Source organism: Thamnophis sirtalis, unplaced genomic scaffold, assembly GCF_051295495.1.
Source record: "Thamnophis sirtalis isolate CommonGarterSnake01/CBP01778 unplaced genomic scaffold, rThaSir2_p1.2 scaffold_1, whole genome shotgun sequence".
Lineage (NCBI taxonomy): Eukaryota > Metazoa > Chordata > Lepidosauria > Squamata > Natricidae > Thamnophis > Thamnophis sirtalis.
In genome coordinates this window covers 914,333-932,831 of record NW_028261381.1, presented here as the reverse complement: position 1 = coordinate 932,831, position 18,499 = coordinate 914,333, and the positions used below count along the sequence as shown (strand labels likewise).

Here is an 18,499-nt window from a genome sequence, read left to right as displayed (position 1 = left end):
TGGAAATGGATCATTATCTGGAAGATATTTTATTATTGTAGAAATTTTCTGCTGTTGAGCAGTCCCAACAAACATTTAAGTTTCCTACTTCAGGTGTGCAGTCTTTTGTATTGTTAAAATATTGAAAGAGGGTGAGAGATCATTTCCAAGGCAAAGCCAAGTCAAACGGGCAGCACACCAATAAAGATATATTGATAATGAAATGAGTGGACATAGAATTGAAAAGGGTAGGGATTCTTCCGAGGTGGCACAGTGGTTAGGGTGCAGTACTGCAGGCCATTTCAGCTGACTTATCTGCAGTTCAGCAGTTCTAATCTCACCAGCTCAAGGTTGACTCAGCCTTCCATCCTTCCGAGATGGGTGAAATGAGGACCCGGATTGTTGTTGGGGGCAATATGCTGACTCTGTAAACCGCTTAGAGAGGGCTGAAAGCCCTATGAAGCGGTATATAAGTCTAACTGCTATTGCTATTGCTATTCCTGTTGCAGTCATAAGCTCTGTTGCAAACAGGAAACTCTTTAGCCAGTTTACATAGGAGTAAACTCATGGGGCAGTCTTCCCAGTCATTTGGAGGGAGACTGTGCAAAACAACAGACAGAAATTGGGTTGGCACCTTGCCATTCGAGTCAGCACCAGTACCAGCTAAAACTGGTGTTAACACCCCAATGTTTTATTTCTTTTACAGATGAAGAAGGCTTTTGCAAAGCTGGAGGGGGGAGAGATAAGGCACTCGCTACTGGTTACAAAGGGGAAACATTGGTGAATGGCTCTCTGCAAGTCTTACCTGCCCACAGAAAAGCAAACCTGTCCATCCCAGTAGTGCCCATCTGTCCTTAAGTAGACAGAACAACCTGCTCTGCTCTGCTTAATTTCCATTTCTCTTGGCTGAGGAAAAGGGCCTCAGGAAAACCGCCATCCTTTCCCTACAAAAAACCTTATTCTGGTTTCTTCCTCTTTCCTTGCAACCTTTTCCTTTGACAACACAGGCCTCTTGTTGTTGTTTTGTACCTCACCTTAATCAGCCTCCAGGGGACAAAACTAAGGGAGTTAGTCTCGTTCCCTTCTTTCTTCTGAGGAAAGGAAGCGAGAGAGAGAAAAGAAAAAGGCAGTTGTACATGGAAGCAGGGAATAGAGAAAAGTTGAGAGAAAGATCGTTCTCTCCCGTACAAACAAATCTTCCTTGCTCTTCGCACAACAGCTTGCTAAATAGAAGTTATTTGGGAGCAATATATTTAAAGTGTGAAAGACAGAAACTGTTCCTGCATTTCTGGAGGGAAGCGCTGGAGGAAGAGAGCAAAAGACAAAAGACGTTGTCTGGGGAAAGCAGCTTACGCTGGAAACAAAGGGAAAGCAGAATGCAAGAGGCAGAGTGAACATGGTCCCTGCCAAATGGGGCTGCAATATTTCTGTGAAAGGCAAGGAAAGAACGAAACCCTTGTAAATGCTATTCAGACAAGACTGAAGAGACCAGCACTTTCAGGATCAAGTTATCAGATAAGTTACTGGAATAGAGTTATTACTGGGCAAAATGCATTACGAAACAAGTATATGTCAAACACATCTACATATAGAAAAATCCATCAACCTCCCTCTGGTCTGCTTTTATACACATTTCTTCAGAGTAAGGATAGAGTCCTCTCTATCCACAGGCATATTAAACACGAAAATTGGAAAAAAATAAGTCCTGGTTTCTTGGTAGAGTGACTATCTTAGTTAGTCCAGGAACTACCAAGATATCTAATTAAGCAGTGACGGGTTAGATCCTTCTTATAATACGTAACAAAACAAGGGGGAAAGTTCCAGCAAGCTGATCCCAGAGTTCTTTGGATAGGGATGTATTAATCAGTCTAAGGCATTGGCATTTTTAAGGATGGGGACGGGGGTGTTCAGAGGTGGTATGCTGCTGGTTCGCACTGTTTCGGGTGAACCGGTAGCGATGGTGGCACGAGGCTCCGCCCATCCATTCTGACATCATCAAGAACCTTCTGTGCATGCAGAAGGTTCTGCACATGCCCAGACGTGCTTCGTGCGCACGCTCCCGCTACCGAACCATAGTGAAGAAAATAGGATACCATCTCCAGAAGGTTTGTGCACATGAATATTAGTTTTCATTGCGAATATACAAAAACACACCAAAATTTGATTTCTAAGTCCAGTCTAACCATATGTCATTCTTGACAGTTTCTCAATAAATTCAGATTTCTCTGAAAATGGAGACTGCTTTGCATCCAGAGACTGAGAGCTGGTAGACGGTTTTCATGCTGAACCTGTCCCTGGTCTCTGTGTCTTTCTTGTGAAGGATGTTCTAATGTTAGTAAATGTTTTATATCACCAAGTGGCTTCCAGAAATGGTAGAAGGGGAGGATTTTGTAAATAAAAAGAGAGGTTCATATTAATAAGCCAGTTTAGTATATACCTTCACAGTGAAGGAGACTTAATATGGAAAGTATCATTTCTCAAACATTATTGTGAAAGAGGTAGCAATAGCAATAGCAGTAGACTTATATACCGCTTCATAGGCCTTTCAGGCCTCTCTAAGTGGTTTACAGAGAGTCAGAATATTGCCCCCAACAATCTGGGTCCTCATTTTACCCACCTCGGAAGGATGGAAGGCTGAGTCAACCCTGAGCCGGTGAGATTTGAACCGCTGACCTGCTGATCTAGCAGTAGCCTGCAGTGCTGCATTTAACCACTGCGCCACCTCGGCTCTTCTTCATGTAAGAACATGAATTCATGTTTTTTTTTAATATTTACTTCTTTGTAAGCAAAGTTTGAAAAGAATTTTTTTCCCATTACTGCACATGATTATCAAGGATGAATTGGAGAAATGTTAGAGAATAGAGGGAGGCAATATCAACATCAGATGCCAAAGGCAGTCATCACATTTTCTTTTCTTTCGGCTGCTTACCAGTGTGACTCCTTTTATGTACCATAAGCACATTGGGCCCAATGCAAACCATGCCACAGACGTCACATTTCAGTTTACCATTCGGAAGCCGGATTCCTCCCTCGCCTGACAGCTCCTGCATTTTTCTGTTTTCCCCAATCTCCTGGTTTTCAATCAGGGGCTCTTCTAAACTGCTCCCTTCATCCTGCCCAATGATCCCATCTTCCCGCTTTAGATGCTTTCTGCTAGAATCCTCATCATCGCTTTGCATTTCCCGCTTTATGGAATTTGCTGCAAAAGAAGAAAAAGGTGGAGGAAGAGGAGGAGACGTATTAAAAATAATTATGTTTCCCTTACGTTCATTTGTGAAAATAATACACAAATATACTGTTGCATTAATCTTACACATGTGGATATGAACAAGCCAGGACACAACTACAGAATCAAGGAACAGGACAGAAATACAGGAAGAGGAGCAGTTGCTATTTTTTATTATTTGTAAATATCATTTGTATCTTCAAGTCAAATTCTTGAGACCAAATAAGATCCATTACTTTCCTGTAATTCCTTTCTTTATTCCCTTAGATTTAGATGAACCCTACTAATTTGTGAACACGTTTTGTTCTATAGAAACACACAAGTTTCTTTATATTGAATTGTGTTATATTTTGACCAACAACCTTTCAGGCAAAGCAGACTCTTTCTACTCCAATATACCAAAAATCACTTTAACTGGGAGATTCAAAGGACTAATCTTGAACCATTTACTCTGCAACATGAGTTTTTACCCCTCCCAATGGAAATTTTACCAAAAGTAGCTTTCTTTCAAAATCAATCCAAACTGTTAAAACACTTGATTAGTACACACTTTTCTCTATAGCTAAAATAATATGCATGCACACAAAAAAATTAAATTGAGAAAATGCATCTACTTAAAAATAAAGGGAGTAAATATTTTACTGGACAAGAAATAGACATTTATTTTCTTATTTTGTTTCTTCTTTGTTTGATTTCAGAAACTTTCTTATATCTGTCCTTTGGAAAGAAGACCACAATTAGCGGGGCTAACAATATGCTGGTTGCATGCCTAAAGTATTTATTAACACTATCTTCCCTATCCTGTAATACTAATTTTTTTCCTCACTCCTTGCTCGAATGCAGTAAGAATAATCAATAAAACAAAAGACTTTTTTGAATTACACAGATATTTAGGTCCAGTTCTTTCTCACACGGTACTTTATTTGTAGAATTTATTAAGGTCCACACTCCACAGAAAATAACTTTGGTCCCTAATCAAAGCTGCTCTCAGCATTAAAAAGGTCCACTTGTCCTTTTCCTCTGTCCTATATCACTAGAAACCTGCCAGAAGCACTTGTTGCTGTGTGAATATTTCCTCTGCTTCTGGGACTAAGAGGAAAAAAATTGCAGCTCTCCAAGGAGGGGAATGCTGCTACAGAAGGGATCACCCGGACTCTTTACAAATAGTTATGCAATTTCTTCTGCCTAGGATAACTTGATACACTGCACTTACAAGTTAACTGGAGTTTTAATCAGACCAATCTTTAGATTTAGATTTATTGAACATTTATAGGCCGCCCTTTTCCCTGAGGGGACTCAGGGCGGCTTACAACAATGGGGGAAGGGAGTGCAAAACAAGACATAAAAGAAAAACATGAATTAAAAAAAATTAACCATAAAACACAACATTCACTCAACATTCGGGCGGGGTGAGAGTAAATCCTATCCCCAGGCCTGACGGGATAGCCAGATCTTGAGGGCCGTGCGGAAGGCCTGGACTGTGGTGAGGGTACGGATCTCCACGGGGAGATCGTTCCAAAGCGTCGGAGCTGCAACTGAGAAGGCTCTCCTCCGCGTAGTCGCCAGTCGGCACTGACTGGCGGATGGAATTCGGAGGAGGCCTTCCCTGTGCGATCTGATGGGACGCAGGGAGGTAACATTGTTTAAAAACAATGAAGAACTGAGAAATAAATCAGATTTCAATGTACTTGAAAATGTGTCTATTTCTAAATTTGTTTTCTTAAATCTACTTATTTTTACACTCCTTGTATCACTCTTATCTCTTAATCTATTTATTCCTGCATTAGAAAATGTTTAAGCTGGTCCAAATTTTTGGGAAATTTCATATCTCTAAAGCACTGATATTTGTAAGGCATATTTCCAAAAGTGATACAGTCAAAGAAAGAAATATTCACACTTTTTGTCAAAACTAAACAACATTTTAAAATCAATTTTACTCAAGAGACTAAAAATTATTCAAGTCTTATCACTGTGATCCCTTAAGAATTCGTCAGGAGCGGGGTTTGTCCTGCGCGCAGATAAAATTACACAAGATCTCAGGGGATAAGGAGAGTGTTCTTAACCTTGCTCTGCCCAGAAAGCAGTAGTAGTGGTGGAGAAGGAGCAGCCCTGACCAAAATCTCTGGGAGCAAAAGCGGCCTGGAGCCTCTTCTCCCTCTACCTGTACACTAGGACAGTGTTTTTCAACCTTGGCAACTTGAAGATGTCTGGACTTCAACTCCCAGAATTCCCCAGCCAGCGAACGCTGGCTGGGGAATTCTGGGAGTTGAAGTCCAGACATCTTCAAGTTGCCAAGGTTGAAAAACACTGCACTAGGAGGTGATTTTTTGAAACTAGATTTGCCAGACACCTTTTGATCGGTGATCTCGAAACTTGACAACTTTAAGACTTGTAGGTTTTAACTCTCAGAATTCCCCTGCTTGGCTGCACAATTCTGGGAATTGAAGCCTACAAGTCTTAAAGTTGCCAAGTTTGGAAGCACCCCCCCCCCACTTTAGATGGTCACTAACTCCCTCATAATAGCAGCAAATAAGCAGCCGTCCTGTTCGAGACTGGAAAAAATATAAAATCTTTTCCCCTCAACGTGAATAATGATTATGATGTTTGTGCTGAGGAAAAGGCACAGTAATTATGCTCAGTGTATCTTCCCTTCTCCATCATGACTGGTTTCAAAACAGGACTTTGGCAAACTGCTGGGAGCAGGCATATGCTAGGGGATAGAAGACCCCGTGGCTCCTCTTTTGGAGCAGAATTGGAGAAATAGATGCATTAGAGAAGTATTGTTCAAACCGCTTGCTGGCTGGGGAATTCTGGGAGTTGAAGTCCAAACATTTTAAAGTTGCCAAGTTTGAGAATTAGAGGACGGACAGCCACATAGGCGGAGGTAGAGGACTACAGTGAGCCCCTAAGCCAGATGCTACCCTTATATTTATTTTTATTTATTAATCAAATTTATATGCCATCCATCTCACTATCTAAGTGATTCTGAGCTGCATATTTACGTATTCCATCTGTATCTCACCTTTCATAAAAATGTCTCACAGAGGACCAAATAAAAAGCAAACAATGGAATATCAAATAAAAAGCAAGGAATAAACCTTTTTTTTATTATTTGACCCAATTTGACTCTTATATCCTGAAATCAATATTAAATGAGCCGAGGTGGCGCAGTGGTTAAATGCAGCACTGCAGGCTACTTCAGCTGACTGCAGTTCTGCAGTTCGGCTGTTCAAATCTCACCAGCTCAGGGTTGACTCAGCCTTCCATCCTTCCGAAGTGGGTGAAATGAGGACCCGGATTGTTGTTGGGGGAGATATGCTGACTCTGTAAACCGCTTAGAGAGGGCTGAAAGCCCTATGAAGCAGTATATAAGTCTAACTGCTATTGCTATTGCTAAATGGAAAGGCATTGTAGTGTTGATGCACATTTGAAGAACTTTTTAAAAAACCATTGAACATCATATTTGCCCATGGACTGCCAGTATGTCATAGCCTCAGGCATGCCTCATTCAGTATCCACAACTCCATTTGATTAGAGAAAAAGGTACTTTTACTGGACATGAAATGAAAACAGCTAAAGAAAAGCAAGATCTGAAGCAAAAAGGTGCGAATGTGTACCCAGGATCCTCCCCCCCAGTTACCCCAACTCAATGTCCAATCTGCAACTCCCAAAAGTGTCATGTTGGATGCATCTTCAACTGGCCTCATTCAGTTGGTAGGCAGAGACAGTTAACCTTGACCAAGCCTAAACACATGCGCAGAAGATGGTGAGACCAAAACTCCCTTCATGATAACTCCTCCAGCACCTAGCAATTCCCCCCCTCCCAAATACCACAGGCCCCCACCCTCCCCATTACTATGGCAGCCGATAGCAAGCAAGTAAAGCAGAGACTGATACAGAGTGTGGTTTATTCTGTACAGGTAGTTCTTGACCTACAATCATTCATTTAGTGACTGAAGTTACAACAGGACAGAAAAAAGAGACTGGTTCCCCCATGCCGGTCCACATGCCATGTGACCTGTCTACTGCCTTAGCTGTGGATAAGAGCATTCAAACAGTTTTAAGCCTCATCTCTTTTTATTTTATTGTGGCTGTGCAAATGATGGGGAAGCAAGTTTTCATGGTACTTTTTACAACAAGTGAAGATTTTCCTTGAAATATGTACACAGCTCTATATTTCATCACTGAAACATTTGGTGAAATTAAAGCAAGTTGGATTTCTATTAATATAAGTATAATACTTATATAAGTAAAAGGAACAGAAGGATTCTGAAATGTGAAGAAGCAGCAAAAACCCTCCAAACTCTGAAAGACTGAAGTATTGAATAGTAGAACAAAATACATATATCCTTTCTGTCTCATGTTTCTGCAGAAGACCCTCATCTATTTGAGGCCCTAGAGTTATTATCCCGTTTGAAAATCTGCAAATAAATAACTTTCACAGGATGGGGGGAGGCAGGGGTTTTGGCCCATCCAGGCTTACAATATTTATTGTTCTGTCTGCAGTGACAGATGGTATTTCAAAATATATATAAATTAGTTCAGATTGTGAACTTTTCTTGTTTTTATCATTGTTCTTAGAATAAATAAATAGCATGGTGGTATCTCATTAAATCTATGCATCTGTGTATCATCTTGTTGTTTCTACAGTGTTCATCCAACACCTTTGGCTTATGTTTATTTTCTCACATTAGCATTTTTAACCCCCAAGAAAGAGAAAATGCTCACAGAAAATATTTTTGAATTGCTCATATAAAATATTTGCCATTCATCCTCTCTGTTCATCAGCAATTATGCCTTCACTAATTTGAATGTTTATTTGAAAAAAAAAATCAAGAAATTCTAAGTACTTGCAGTACATTATCTAGATTTCTCAATCTGCCAACCGTTCAAAGGACTGATTATTGGACAACCTCTATATATCTCCATGGAGGAATTCCCAAAGTTTACTTCCAGACTGCTGAATACAAGAAGAAGCATGTTCTGTTGCTGGGCACTAGGCAGCTTCCTGAGAAAGTAAAGGCACACTTTCTCTAAGGTGGGTTTTCTGTTTGTTTGTTTAATTTTTTTGTTTTGTTTGCTGGTTAGGGAAAACCGAGGGACTATTTATTTAAAATGGTAAACTCATTAAAATCTAGAAGCCTTCAAGCCTGTATAGCTACAGCAATTCACTGTGTAGGATAATACAAAGCCAAAGGATTCCCATTTTATGTAACTCTATCACTGAAACAGATATGATAAATGTGCTGTGATTCTTAACAACTGTGCCCCTTATACCATAAAGACTGAACCTTGACACACTAACACAGAGGATAACATTCCCTGGTTGTTTATGCCCCAGGTTCATAGTGAGGAAGATATCATGAAGGTTACATTTTTCCCACAAGATTGATAGTTTTGTATCTGAGCATCTAGCATAACTTTCATCCATGTATCTCACAACAGCACATATGAGCTATGAACTATATGCCTGATAAAAACAAGATTGAAGGAATCATTTTAGCTATTCCCAAGGATATGCAAGGCCACATATAATGCTTTTATTTTATTGTTACAGTACCACAGTTTTTGTTTAGCGCAATAGCTAAATTGCTTGTATGGTTTGTAAAACTGTTTCTCTCTTAGGATGGTGTTAGACATTATATTACACAATTGTATCACATTAATATTACGGATAAAGCATAATCCCAGACTAGCGTACCAAATTATAAATTCCTCTTAAGAATCTTAATTTCAAATGTAGCTTATTATGCAGTATGAGAGGCTACAAGAAAAGAAATAATCCAAATCCCATTTGGATTTCTGGAAAGAGTCTAAAGTTTTGATCCTACTCATGAAAAGCAAGTTGCTGACTTTTTGCACAACATGCCCCAAGTCCAGCAATATAATCTATGTATTAATGCTGCAAAATAACTTATTATCCAAAGATTCAGAATAGCTACTGAAAGCTCAGTGTACAATACGGTGAAGTCTAAATATGGATAAGGAGATAAGTCTTGCATAAAATTATATTTTACTGTCATTTCCTTTAGCGATCTGGGACCTCTTAATTAACTCAACTAATATGGGATATAAATAGTCATTTAAAACACACTATTAGAAAATCCCACAAAATTCCCAAACAGAAATAGATGTGAATCCTAAGAAGATCAACATTGCACAATGAGTTCTGCAGGGCAGAAGACAAAAGCTTTGGGCCTTTTTGTTAATTATAAATGAATTTCAAATGAACATAGAATTGAAGACTGATATATTTTGTTTTTTTTCCTTAGTTTTTTTTGGTTTTTCTTCGTTTCTGCAAAGCCCAGAATTACAAAGGTTGCGACCATATTGTGAATGGGAGATTTCGTTTCTCAATAGCAGACAACCCAAGGCAGCCTAGAGGAAGGAGATCATTTCCAATCTTCAGTCAGCGCCTATCACTTTGTCAAGATTTATCAGATTTAAAGGATTACCTGAGCAGGTTGGTGGGTAAGAAAGCCAACCAGAGCTCAAAAAAATACTCATGAATATACTGCATATTATAAATACCTGTGGATACACTTCATATTGTACCATACAAAATCAAGCTCTCAATTCAGAAATGCTCTTAAATTTGTCTTGACATAAAGAATAAATGTCGCCTTATATTACATCTGACGACAAGCAAAGTTTCTGCTAACCTGCTGCTCTAACTACTGTACCAGACTGACTCTGTTTTTATTCAAATCAATTATAATTCTTTTATAATAGTAAAAGGAAGAATGAAAAGTGTTAGAGATTAGATATTTTATTTCACACTCCAGCATTGCCTTATAGTTCTTTTCATGGAGATGCAAAAAGAGGTACGTAGAAATCATTTCATTTAGCTAATCCTGATATTTTATTCTTATGATAAATATGAATATCTGATTACATATTTCAACATTAAATGTTTTGCCAATGTCCAAAGTCTAAGGTTTCCCCTTCCCCTGATACCCGAGGTCCACTTAGAAACTATAGATGACATGAGACTAAACCTGGAACCTTGACTTATAACCAGTGATGGGATTCAGCAGAACAGGTAGCTAATTTTTTGTTGAGTTCGGTGAACTGGTTATGATAAATCTGTGTTTTCTGGAACACATCTGGTTTTTGTTCAACTTCCAATGCAGGAGAAATGGAGAAGTGAAAAATTGGGGTTGGAGGAGAAGCAAAAAGCACCCATCTTCCTGGGACTTGGGGAGGGGACAACTGAGGAGTGAACCTATGCAGCTGATTCAGAGGACCCAGACTCTGACTGAGGTGAAAGGAAAGGGGAACCTATTCCCACTGGGAAAATAGAGGGAACCAGACGGGTAGGCAGAAGAGCAGAATTAAAAGGCAGACCGAAGCCCAGAGAAAGGAAAAGTGAGGAAAGAGCAGTAGGATGGAGGATTCAAGTAGAGGCTTATGGAGAAGGAGAGGCAATTCCCAGGCAAAATTCACTGAGGCAGCCGTGTGAACTTCGGGATTCCCTCCTAGTGGCTCTTTTGGCCCCATTCACTCTCATTCACTCAAACTCCAAGAGGCACAAATCCCCCAGCACACTCGGAAGGACAAATCTCTTTTGGGAGGAACTTAACAGTCATTGCAATGGAAATGGGTGGAGTTACAATTTCATGCTGGACGGTGCATAGGGAAAAGCACTTGGTTATTGCAACTTGAACTTAGAGGAGAAATGCGTCAGACAAAAGTTTCTGGAAGGCGATGTGTTAGAAACCTGAACTGCACATATGTAGGTATGATAGATATGCCACTGCATTAAAGTGCCGGTAGATGCCAGCCTTCCCTCCAGGAGGCCTGGGCAGCTGCTGAAGAGAGACAGGCCTGTTTCCGTGCCTGGCGCCCAGATGCCTTCACTTCCCCCAAGCATTTTTTTTTTTGGCTAACTTGATTTCCAGCTCTATCGCGTTTCTCCGTTGCGCTTCTCGCCATCGTGTGCAGGGAAACAAAAGTTTGTGGGATTAAAAAAAAAGTCCAATCAATTCCAACTTCTCATGAAATAAAAAGATCTCGTGAAGCTGGAATTGATTGCTTGAGCGTTTTTTTTAGCCCCACAAACTTTTGCTTTCCTGCACACGATGAGAAATGGGATGGAGAAATGGGAGAGAGATGCGAATCAGGTAGACAAAGAAACGCTTAACGATCGGTTCACGCAGAGCCAGGTTGGCTGTGGCGGGAGCTCATCCCACATGCGCAGTGCAGCTGGAGGACGGGGATGGGCCACGCCTCCCATGGCGGCCAACCCGATCTTGCACCTACCGGTTGTTAAATTATGTGAATCCCCCCCTGCTTACAACCATTTGTTTACTGGCCATTCGAAGACAGTGGAACTGAAAAAAATGGCTTATAACTAGTCCTCACCTGTGCAGCTCTTGTAACATCCCCATGGTTACATGATCAAAATTTCACTGCTTGCCAACTGACATATATTTATAAAGGTTGCAGGATCCCAGGTCATGTCATTGCAATTTGCAACCTTCCCAACTGGCTTTTGACAAGAAAAACCAATGGGGGAGCCTTTATGACTATATGATTCACTTAACAACTTCAGCAATTTGCTTAAAAATCATCTTGTTTGAAAACGGAAATTTTGGTCCCAACTGAGGTCATAACTCGAGGACTACTTGTATCTTAAACCTATACACTGGATATTAAAATGCTAATAGTAACAAGGCTAAAAAATAAAATACTGACTTTTGCTTTTGTTCTATCTTAAAGCTCTGGGATACATTTCAGTACCGTGACGCGTCAAAAGCGCGTTCCACAAAAGCGTGGTCGACGAAATCGCGTATGTGACGTCATCACAACGCGACGAAAAAGATCGAAAAATTGAAATAAAAATTAAATTACAGCAAGCCGATTCACATAAAGGTAAGGGTTAGGTTAAGGGTTAGGGTTAGGGTTAGAGCGTTAGCTTTACGTTTAGCGTTAGGTTAAGGGTTAGCGTTAGGTTTTTCGTTACGTTAAGGGTTAGGTTTAGGGTTAGGTTTAGGGTTAGGTTAAGGGTTAGGTTTAGGGTTAGGTTTAGGGTTAGGTTTGGGGGGGTTAGGGGAAGGTTTTAGCTTTATTTTTACATTTTTCGATCTTTTTCGTCGCGCTGTGATGACGTCACATACGCGCTTTCGTCGACTGCGATTTTGTCGTCCGCGGTTTTGTGGTAGAACCTTTCAGTACTTGGGGGAGGATGAAGATTTATAAAATCACACACAGAGTTGCCCCAACAGGAATTGACAAAGGAAACAACTCTCCATAAAGAACACAACCTAAAAAATGAGCGAGCCTGTGGACTAAAATGACAAGAGGTGTAAAAGACATTTCATATTTCTGGGAACATAGAAAGAGCTTTTGGATCTTGCTGGTGAAAAAGGCAGTGAGCCTTAAGAGAAAGAGAAATAGTGGAACAGGAGATAAGACACTGGATCCCAAAGGAGCAGAGGGGACCCTGCGATGCTCTGCAGGAAAACAAGGGGAAGGATCAAATGGCTGATGGCTACTGCTGCGGAAGAAAATATTCATTTACTACATGTATACATCCACCCATCTTGCTGCTGTGATTCTGGGCACTTACAAGTTAAAAAATTATATATATATATGAGTAATGTGTGAGTAAGTTGGTCTATGACCATAATAAAAATTATGACTTAATCTGTGGGTAAGGGCCATTTATTTGGTATCTGGCTCAGAATATTTGGTCAATGTTGAACCATTAAATGTGCATTTTGTTTATTATCCCACATGCTTTATCCCTGTTATATTCTGCTCTTTCCCCCTTCTGCAATGATCTTCAACATTATATCCACCAAAACATTTCATAATCAAAATTTAGTAAATTTATGACACACGTTCTAAATCAACACAGTCAACTTCCTTTCTCAACATACAGTCTATTTCTCAATGATCTGCTGAAGAGCAAAGTTTTAGCCTGCAAACTCTTTCTCGGCATGAAACCACTTTTCACTTTTCAAATTTTGCTCACTTTCATATTTCATATCCTTTCAATTACAATACTAAACTTAATTGTTTATATATATATATTACTGCAGGTAGGATTTGTGTAACAACCAGTATTGGGACTGGAAACTCCATTGCTAAGTAACTCATTCATAAGTAAGACATCACATGGCAATGAACTTATAACTTTATTTCTGCCATACTATTGTATTATTATTATTATTAATAATATTATCCTCACTAGTTTTTAAGCAAGGCATCACAAGATTGAGATTTTTGGTTCTACTGCAGGCTTTTCCATTGTTTCTCTTTGATGGAAGCCAGCTGAGAAGTGTGAAAATCGCATGACTGCTGTTTTACGCACCTTCAAAATATATTTCTTCTACCTCTTCTAATCTTAACTGTCCCTTGCTCCATTTGATTAGATTATTTGCACTTTCTCTTCTTGCTATGCTCATTATAAAATGCATTTTTCTATACTCTCCTTATATTCATACTTTTCATCAATCATATACAGTATCATATGTAGTAAATCTAAAGTTAACAAATCTTAGTTTAGCAACTTCCTGGCATAATGGACAGAATTGCTTCCTCTTCTACTACTTAATGTGCCTGGTTTGTAACTACTAGATAACTGCCTGTGATATTACATCTTCTTTTCTAGTGGTGCTGCAGAGCCCCACAGAAATTTAAACAGACATTCATTGATTGATTGTGCCAATCGGAGAAGCATTTGACTTCAACAACACCTTATCTTTCCTATTAGTCTATTAAGCTAAGGATTTATTTTCTCATCCATAGCGTCTTTCACTATCATTTTATTAAGCATATTTTTTCATACTTCCTATCAGCGTAACTCTACATACTTATAAAAGAACTCTTTTCACTCTGCTCTAAAGAATTATCACAATTTTCCTTATGACCGCTTTCAAATTATTCTTTAGTAGTCTACTTTAGCTGATAACACCTTTTTGTATAGAAGTCACACTTTCTCATCCTACAATTATTCGACTTTTACTCTTGATTATTTTCTTTCATACCCATTTTGCCAAAATTCAGCTTGACACTAAAAAATAATGTTCTGCACTCAGAATCTCTTGCTATATCCTTCATTAACTCTACAGTTTTTCACTGTAAAATCAAATTAATCATAGCAGATTCATTATCAAGTATACGCATGAATACATTTATATTTAAATCACCTATTTTAAAGATAAGTTTTCCTAAACAGATATGCTCCAAATAATTACTACTCATTAATTCTTGTATCTCAGTGGCAGGATTACTTTTTATGGACTCTCTCATCTCAATCCCATCCATCCATCCATTTCTGTCACTTACAGGGTAATTTTGCAACCCCACCTAGATCACATTCATATGTGATATTGTACTATTTTTGCCAAAGCCCATTCCTAGCTTTTATTATTATCATTGCTGTTATTATTATTGTTATTATTTCTATCTTCTGGAGCACAACAATCTGTGAATTTCTTCTTTTACAGCATCCTCAGCAAACTGCATTGCATCAATTAATGCTTTCTGAGATACCTGTTAGTCTTTATTTAAATGAATATTTTGTTCCAAACCCACTCCATAAAATCAGATCATATTCATTCAGATATATTACATCCTTAACTTTGGTTTCACAAACATGCAACATAACTATTTTCCTTTCTTTCATTTAATAAATTCATGAGCTACTTTGGGATCTTGCCCATCTTCCCCAACTAGTAGGTTACAGAATTTACTGTCTATACACTAATGTCCAGCTTAAAAGAAATATTCATTCAACTTTTATAACAAAACAAATATGATTTAACATCTGTAACAGAGTCACAGTAAAACAGCAATTGAAATGTACATTCAAGAGAAACAGAAGCAAGAGGAAAGAATAATATTACCCCTATCAGTTCAGGAATCCAAGTGACTTAATCTGGTGATGCAGTAGAGGTCATTTGGATTAAAACCAGAAGTAGAGTAAATAAAAGCAATACCGTTGTTGGCATCTAGTATGATAGATGTGGAGAAGTTGCCTTCCAAAAGCAAATTCCAGATTGTTCAAAGAAGCATGAAATAAGAGTGATAAAGAACTTTATTTACCCAGAAAAGCTATGACAATCATGGATTTCCTGGAAATTGGTAATTGTCAACTTATTTCTTCAGAAAATGGATGAAGGAAGAATCAGTGAACCTTGACTTAATATAATTAATATGTAAGACTTGGTTGAAGAAATGAAAGTAGCAAGAACAATGGGAGGAACATTACATATTTTAATGCAAATTTCTGATTTCAAGTACTCAACTTCTGAGTGCTTACTAAAGGTTGAACTTAAGCAAAAGAAAAATGGCTGAAAATGATACAGATTCTACTGACCGAAATGCACGTGGCTATTAACAGATATTAGCAACCCTTCAACATTTCATTACGGCTGATATATTTAATACACAATGATCAAAATAATTATTTTTGTACAATATGAATGAACTTTGCAATTAAAGAGCAATTAATTAATATGCCCTTCTACTTATTCACAGCCTTGAATTCCAGAATGGTGTGGGAAGACCTTTAGCAACAGAAGTCTATCCAGGAATCAGATCATGCAATCTGGAAGGTCTCCTAAATCATCCGAGATATGTAGAAGCAATTTCCAATTAATAACAAAACAATGCTCTTTAATTATTAAATAATATCTAATTTAATAAGATCCAAGTTAAAACATGAGGCTAAAACCCTGGCGACTGTGAGTTTTAGTCCCTTCTTAGGCATGAAAGCCGCTAGTTACTCTGGGCCAGTCATGCTCTCCCAGCCCAACCCCTCTTCACAGGATTGTTGCTGTGGGGAAAATAGGAGGAGGAAGGCATATTAGATATGTTCACCATCTTGCATTACTTATAAAAATAATAAATGCAATAAATAAATAAATAAAATATTCTGTGTGTGTGCATTTAGCAAGATGAAACAAAGTCCCAAACCTTGTTAAAATTCTTCACATGTAAGGGTGGGAATTCAGCAGATATTTGTACACATTGTTATCGATCAGCATGATATCTGTCTAAATTTAAAGTAAAGATTTCCTTCCAGATGTCAATGTAATGAAAATCAACTAATTTCCTTAATTTTCCAAAGTTGAAAAAGATGAGCTGGCAGTGGGTTAATCGGATACTCTGCAAAGCACAGGGGTTGAACAGCTTTAGCCAACAAATCCAATCCATTCTACTTGTCATTAAAATATTACATTTTAGCTGTTTCAATAAAGTTCTTCATGCAGGCCTTTGGCTGCAAGTATCTTTTGGTCACTTTTATTCACAGGAGATGGTGAATTAATGTTTTACCAGATCTCCCTCTGGAGTTCTTGGTTTTCTTTTGGCAATGCCTGTGATTATTAATCAAGTCCCTCTAACATTTTATTGCATTGGATTTTAAAACATTTATGTACAAAAAGCACTTCAATATTTCGGATCCTAATAAGCTTTAATGGGAATCACCCTTGCAACTGAGCACAAATTCTTTTTTCTCCTGGCTACATTGAAAAACAAATTTCTATACTAATTAACTAAGAAACCATGGTTAACAAAATTCAGACCTGCAAACTGCTAAACCAGTGCCAAATAGTGCAGTTTGTTCTGAAGTAGTTAACTACTGATTTCCAGCTCAAAATAAATAGGAAACTATTGTTAATTGAAGATAACGGATTTGCTTGCTTCCTCACATGAAGGGTAGAATAAACATCTTATAGGTGCAGCCAAAATATTTTCTACGCCTTTGAACTACTAAAGCAAAACAAGATTGTCTGAATGCAGTTGTGAAGAATAGCTGCATCCAAAACAAATTTCTTCTATATAATCCGGTGTACAAGTATTAGAGAAAAAAACTTACTTATATATACAATTAGTTGAGATACCAAGCTCATACAATTCATACAAAACATGTTCATTTTTGTAAAAGCAAATGATTATGCTTTTGATACACAATCACTTTTAATTTTGAAGAGGAAACTGTATGAAATGTTGCATTTCTGGTCATCTTCTAATTACTCCTTATGATCAAAACATAAAAACAGGAATGTGGGGCTAATATCCCAGATAAAAAGAGATACTTCTCCCATTCTATAGAGAAGTCCCCATGTTCAGTAATATTCTTATGTCTCTGAGCTTAGCATTCACAAATCCATGGGCTTCTCTCTGGTACATAGATATGATTCATTTTCAAACAGGTCCAAATAGCCTGCACACTTTTACCCCGGTTTTGGTTAGTAATGTGAGCAGTGGTGGGATTCAACCCAGTTAACAACTGGTTCACCAAAAATGTGAGTGTGTGTGTGCATGCACACTCATGGCTTCTGCGCATGTCCATGTGCACGACTTCTTCCCTTATAGTAAAGGGAATCAGGACAGGGCAATCTTCACATTTTACTTCCCTCCTTCCTGCCTGCCCAGACTGAGCTGATATTTGCACAGCATTCCCTGAATTCGTTCTTCAAGGTGATCTCCCTGTTCCTCTAAAGGCACACTCGTTACATCTCTTTCTGGCCATCTCAGGTCTCTGGCATTTCATAAGACAAAGAACCACGGCTATAAATTTGCTCTTATTATGAAGTGGGTAGAGCATTTTTCTCACCCACCTCCCCATGTTTCATCCACCTCTTTGCACAATTTTCCTGTTTTTCCACATTTTCTAGCCATCTAAAACAAAGCATACCGGCAAGGATCTCGCAAGAAATCATGAACTGTTGATTTCTTGGTTTATGTTTTATACAATAATGCACTTACTGAAAAAGAAATTTCCATTAAATGTTAGATAAAGCTTTTCATTCCAAAACATTCTTTAGATATCACCCTTTGCTCCTAAATTAATGTGAATAACAAAAATGTAGAAAAGGTATTCTGAAGACAGGATAATATTTTTTCAGGTTTCACACAGTTGATTATATGCTGAAATGAAAAAACCCAAGTATGAAGCTAATAAAATCAATAAGACACAGCTAAATAGGATTAAATAAGCATATCATAGCAACATGAAGCCTTTATCGGCTTATGCAGTTAATGAATGATAATTACAAATTTTAGGAAGCCTCTTTTACAGCTTATGATAGATCATTCAGGCATTTTCTGGGTCAAAATAGTGAGCAACTGTGATACTAAAATTTGCAATCAAGCTGCAAATATCAAGCAATACAGTCAAAGGAGGCACTGAAGGCCCCAAATAAATATTCAAATAGCCAAACAAACATACAAGTAAACAGGGCTGCATTAGGCCAAGGGCCATAGTTGCTAACTAGCCATTTTCTGCATGGAATTTGTAGCCAGGCTGTATTATTGAGGGGGGGGGGAAGCAAGTGT

At 38.4% G+C, this 18,499-nt stretch overlaps 1 protein-coding gene across 6 annotated transcripts in view; it reads right to left on the bottom strand.

Moving 5' to 3' along the window:
• IKZF2 (IKAROS family zinc finger 2) overlaps positions 1–18,499 on the bottom strand; it is a 101,175-nt gene that overhangs the window by 45,364 nt on the left and 37,312 nt on the right. For 5 of the 6 annotated variants that reach the window (XM_014067817.2, XM_014067970.2, XM_087706368.1 and 2 more), the window contains one exon: positions 2,909–3,178. In XM_014067817.2, the coding sequence (XP_013923292.1) occupies positions 2,909–3,178 (270 nt within the window). The remainder of the gene's footprint in view (positions 1–2,908; positions 3,179–18,499) is intronic. The other variant, XM_014067894.2, reaches the window with a different exon arrangement.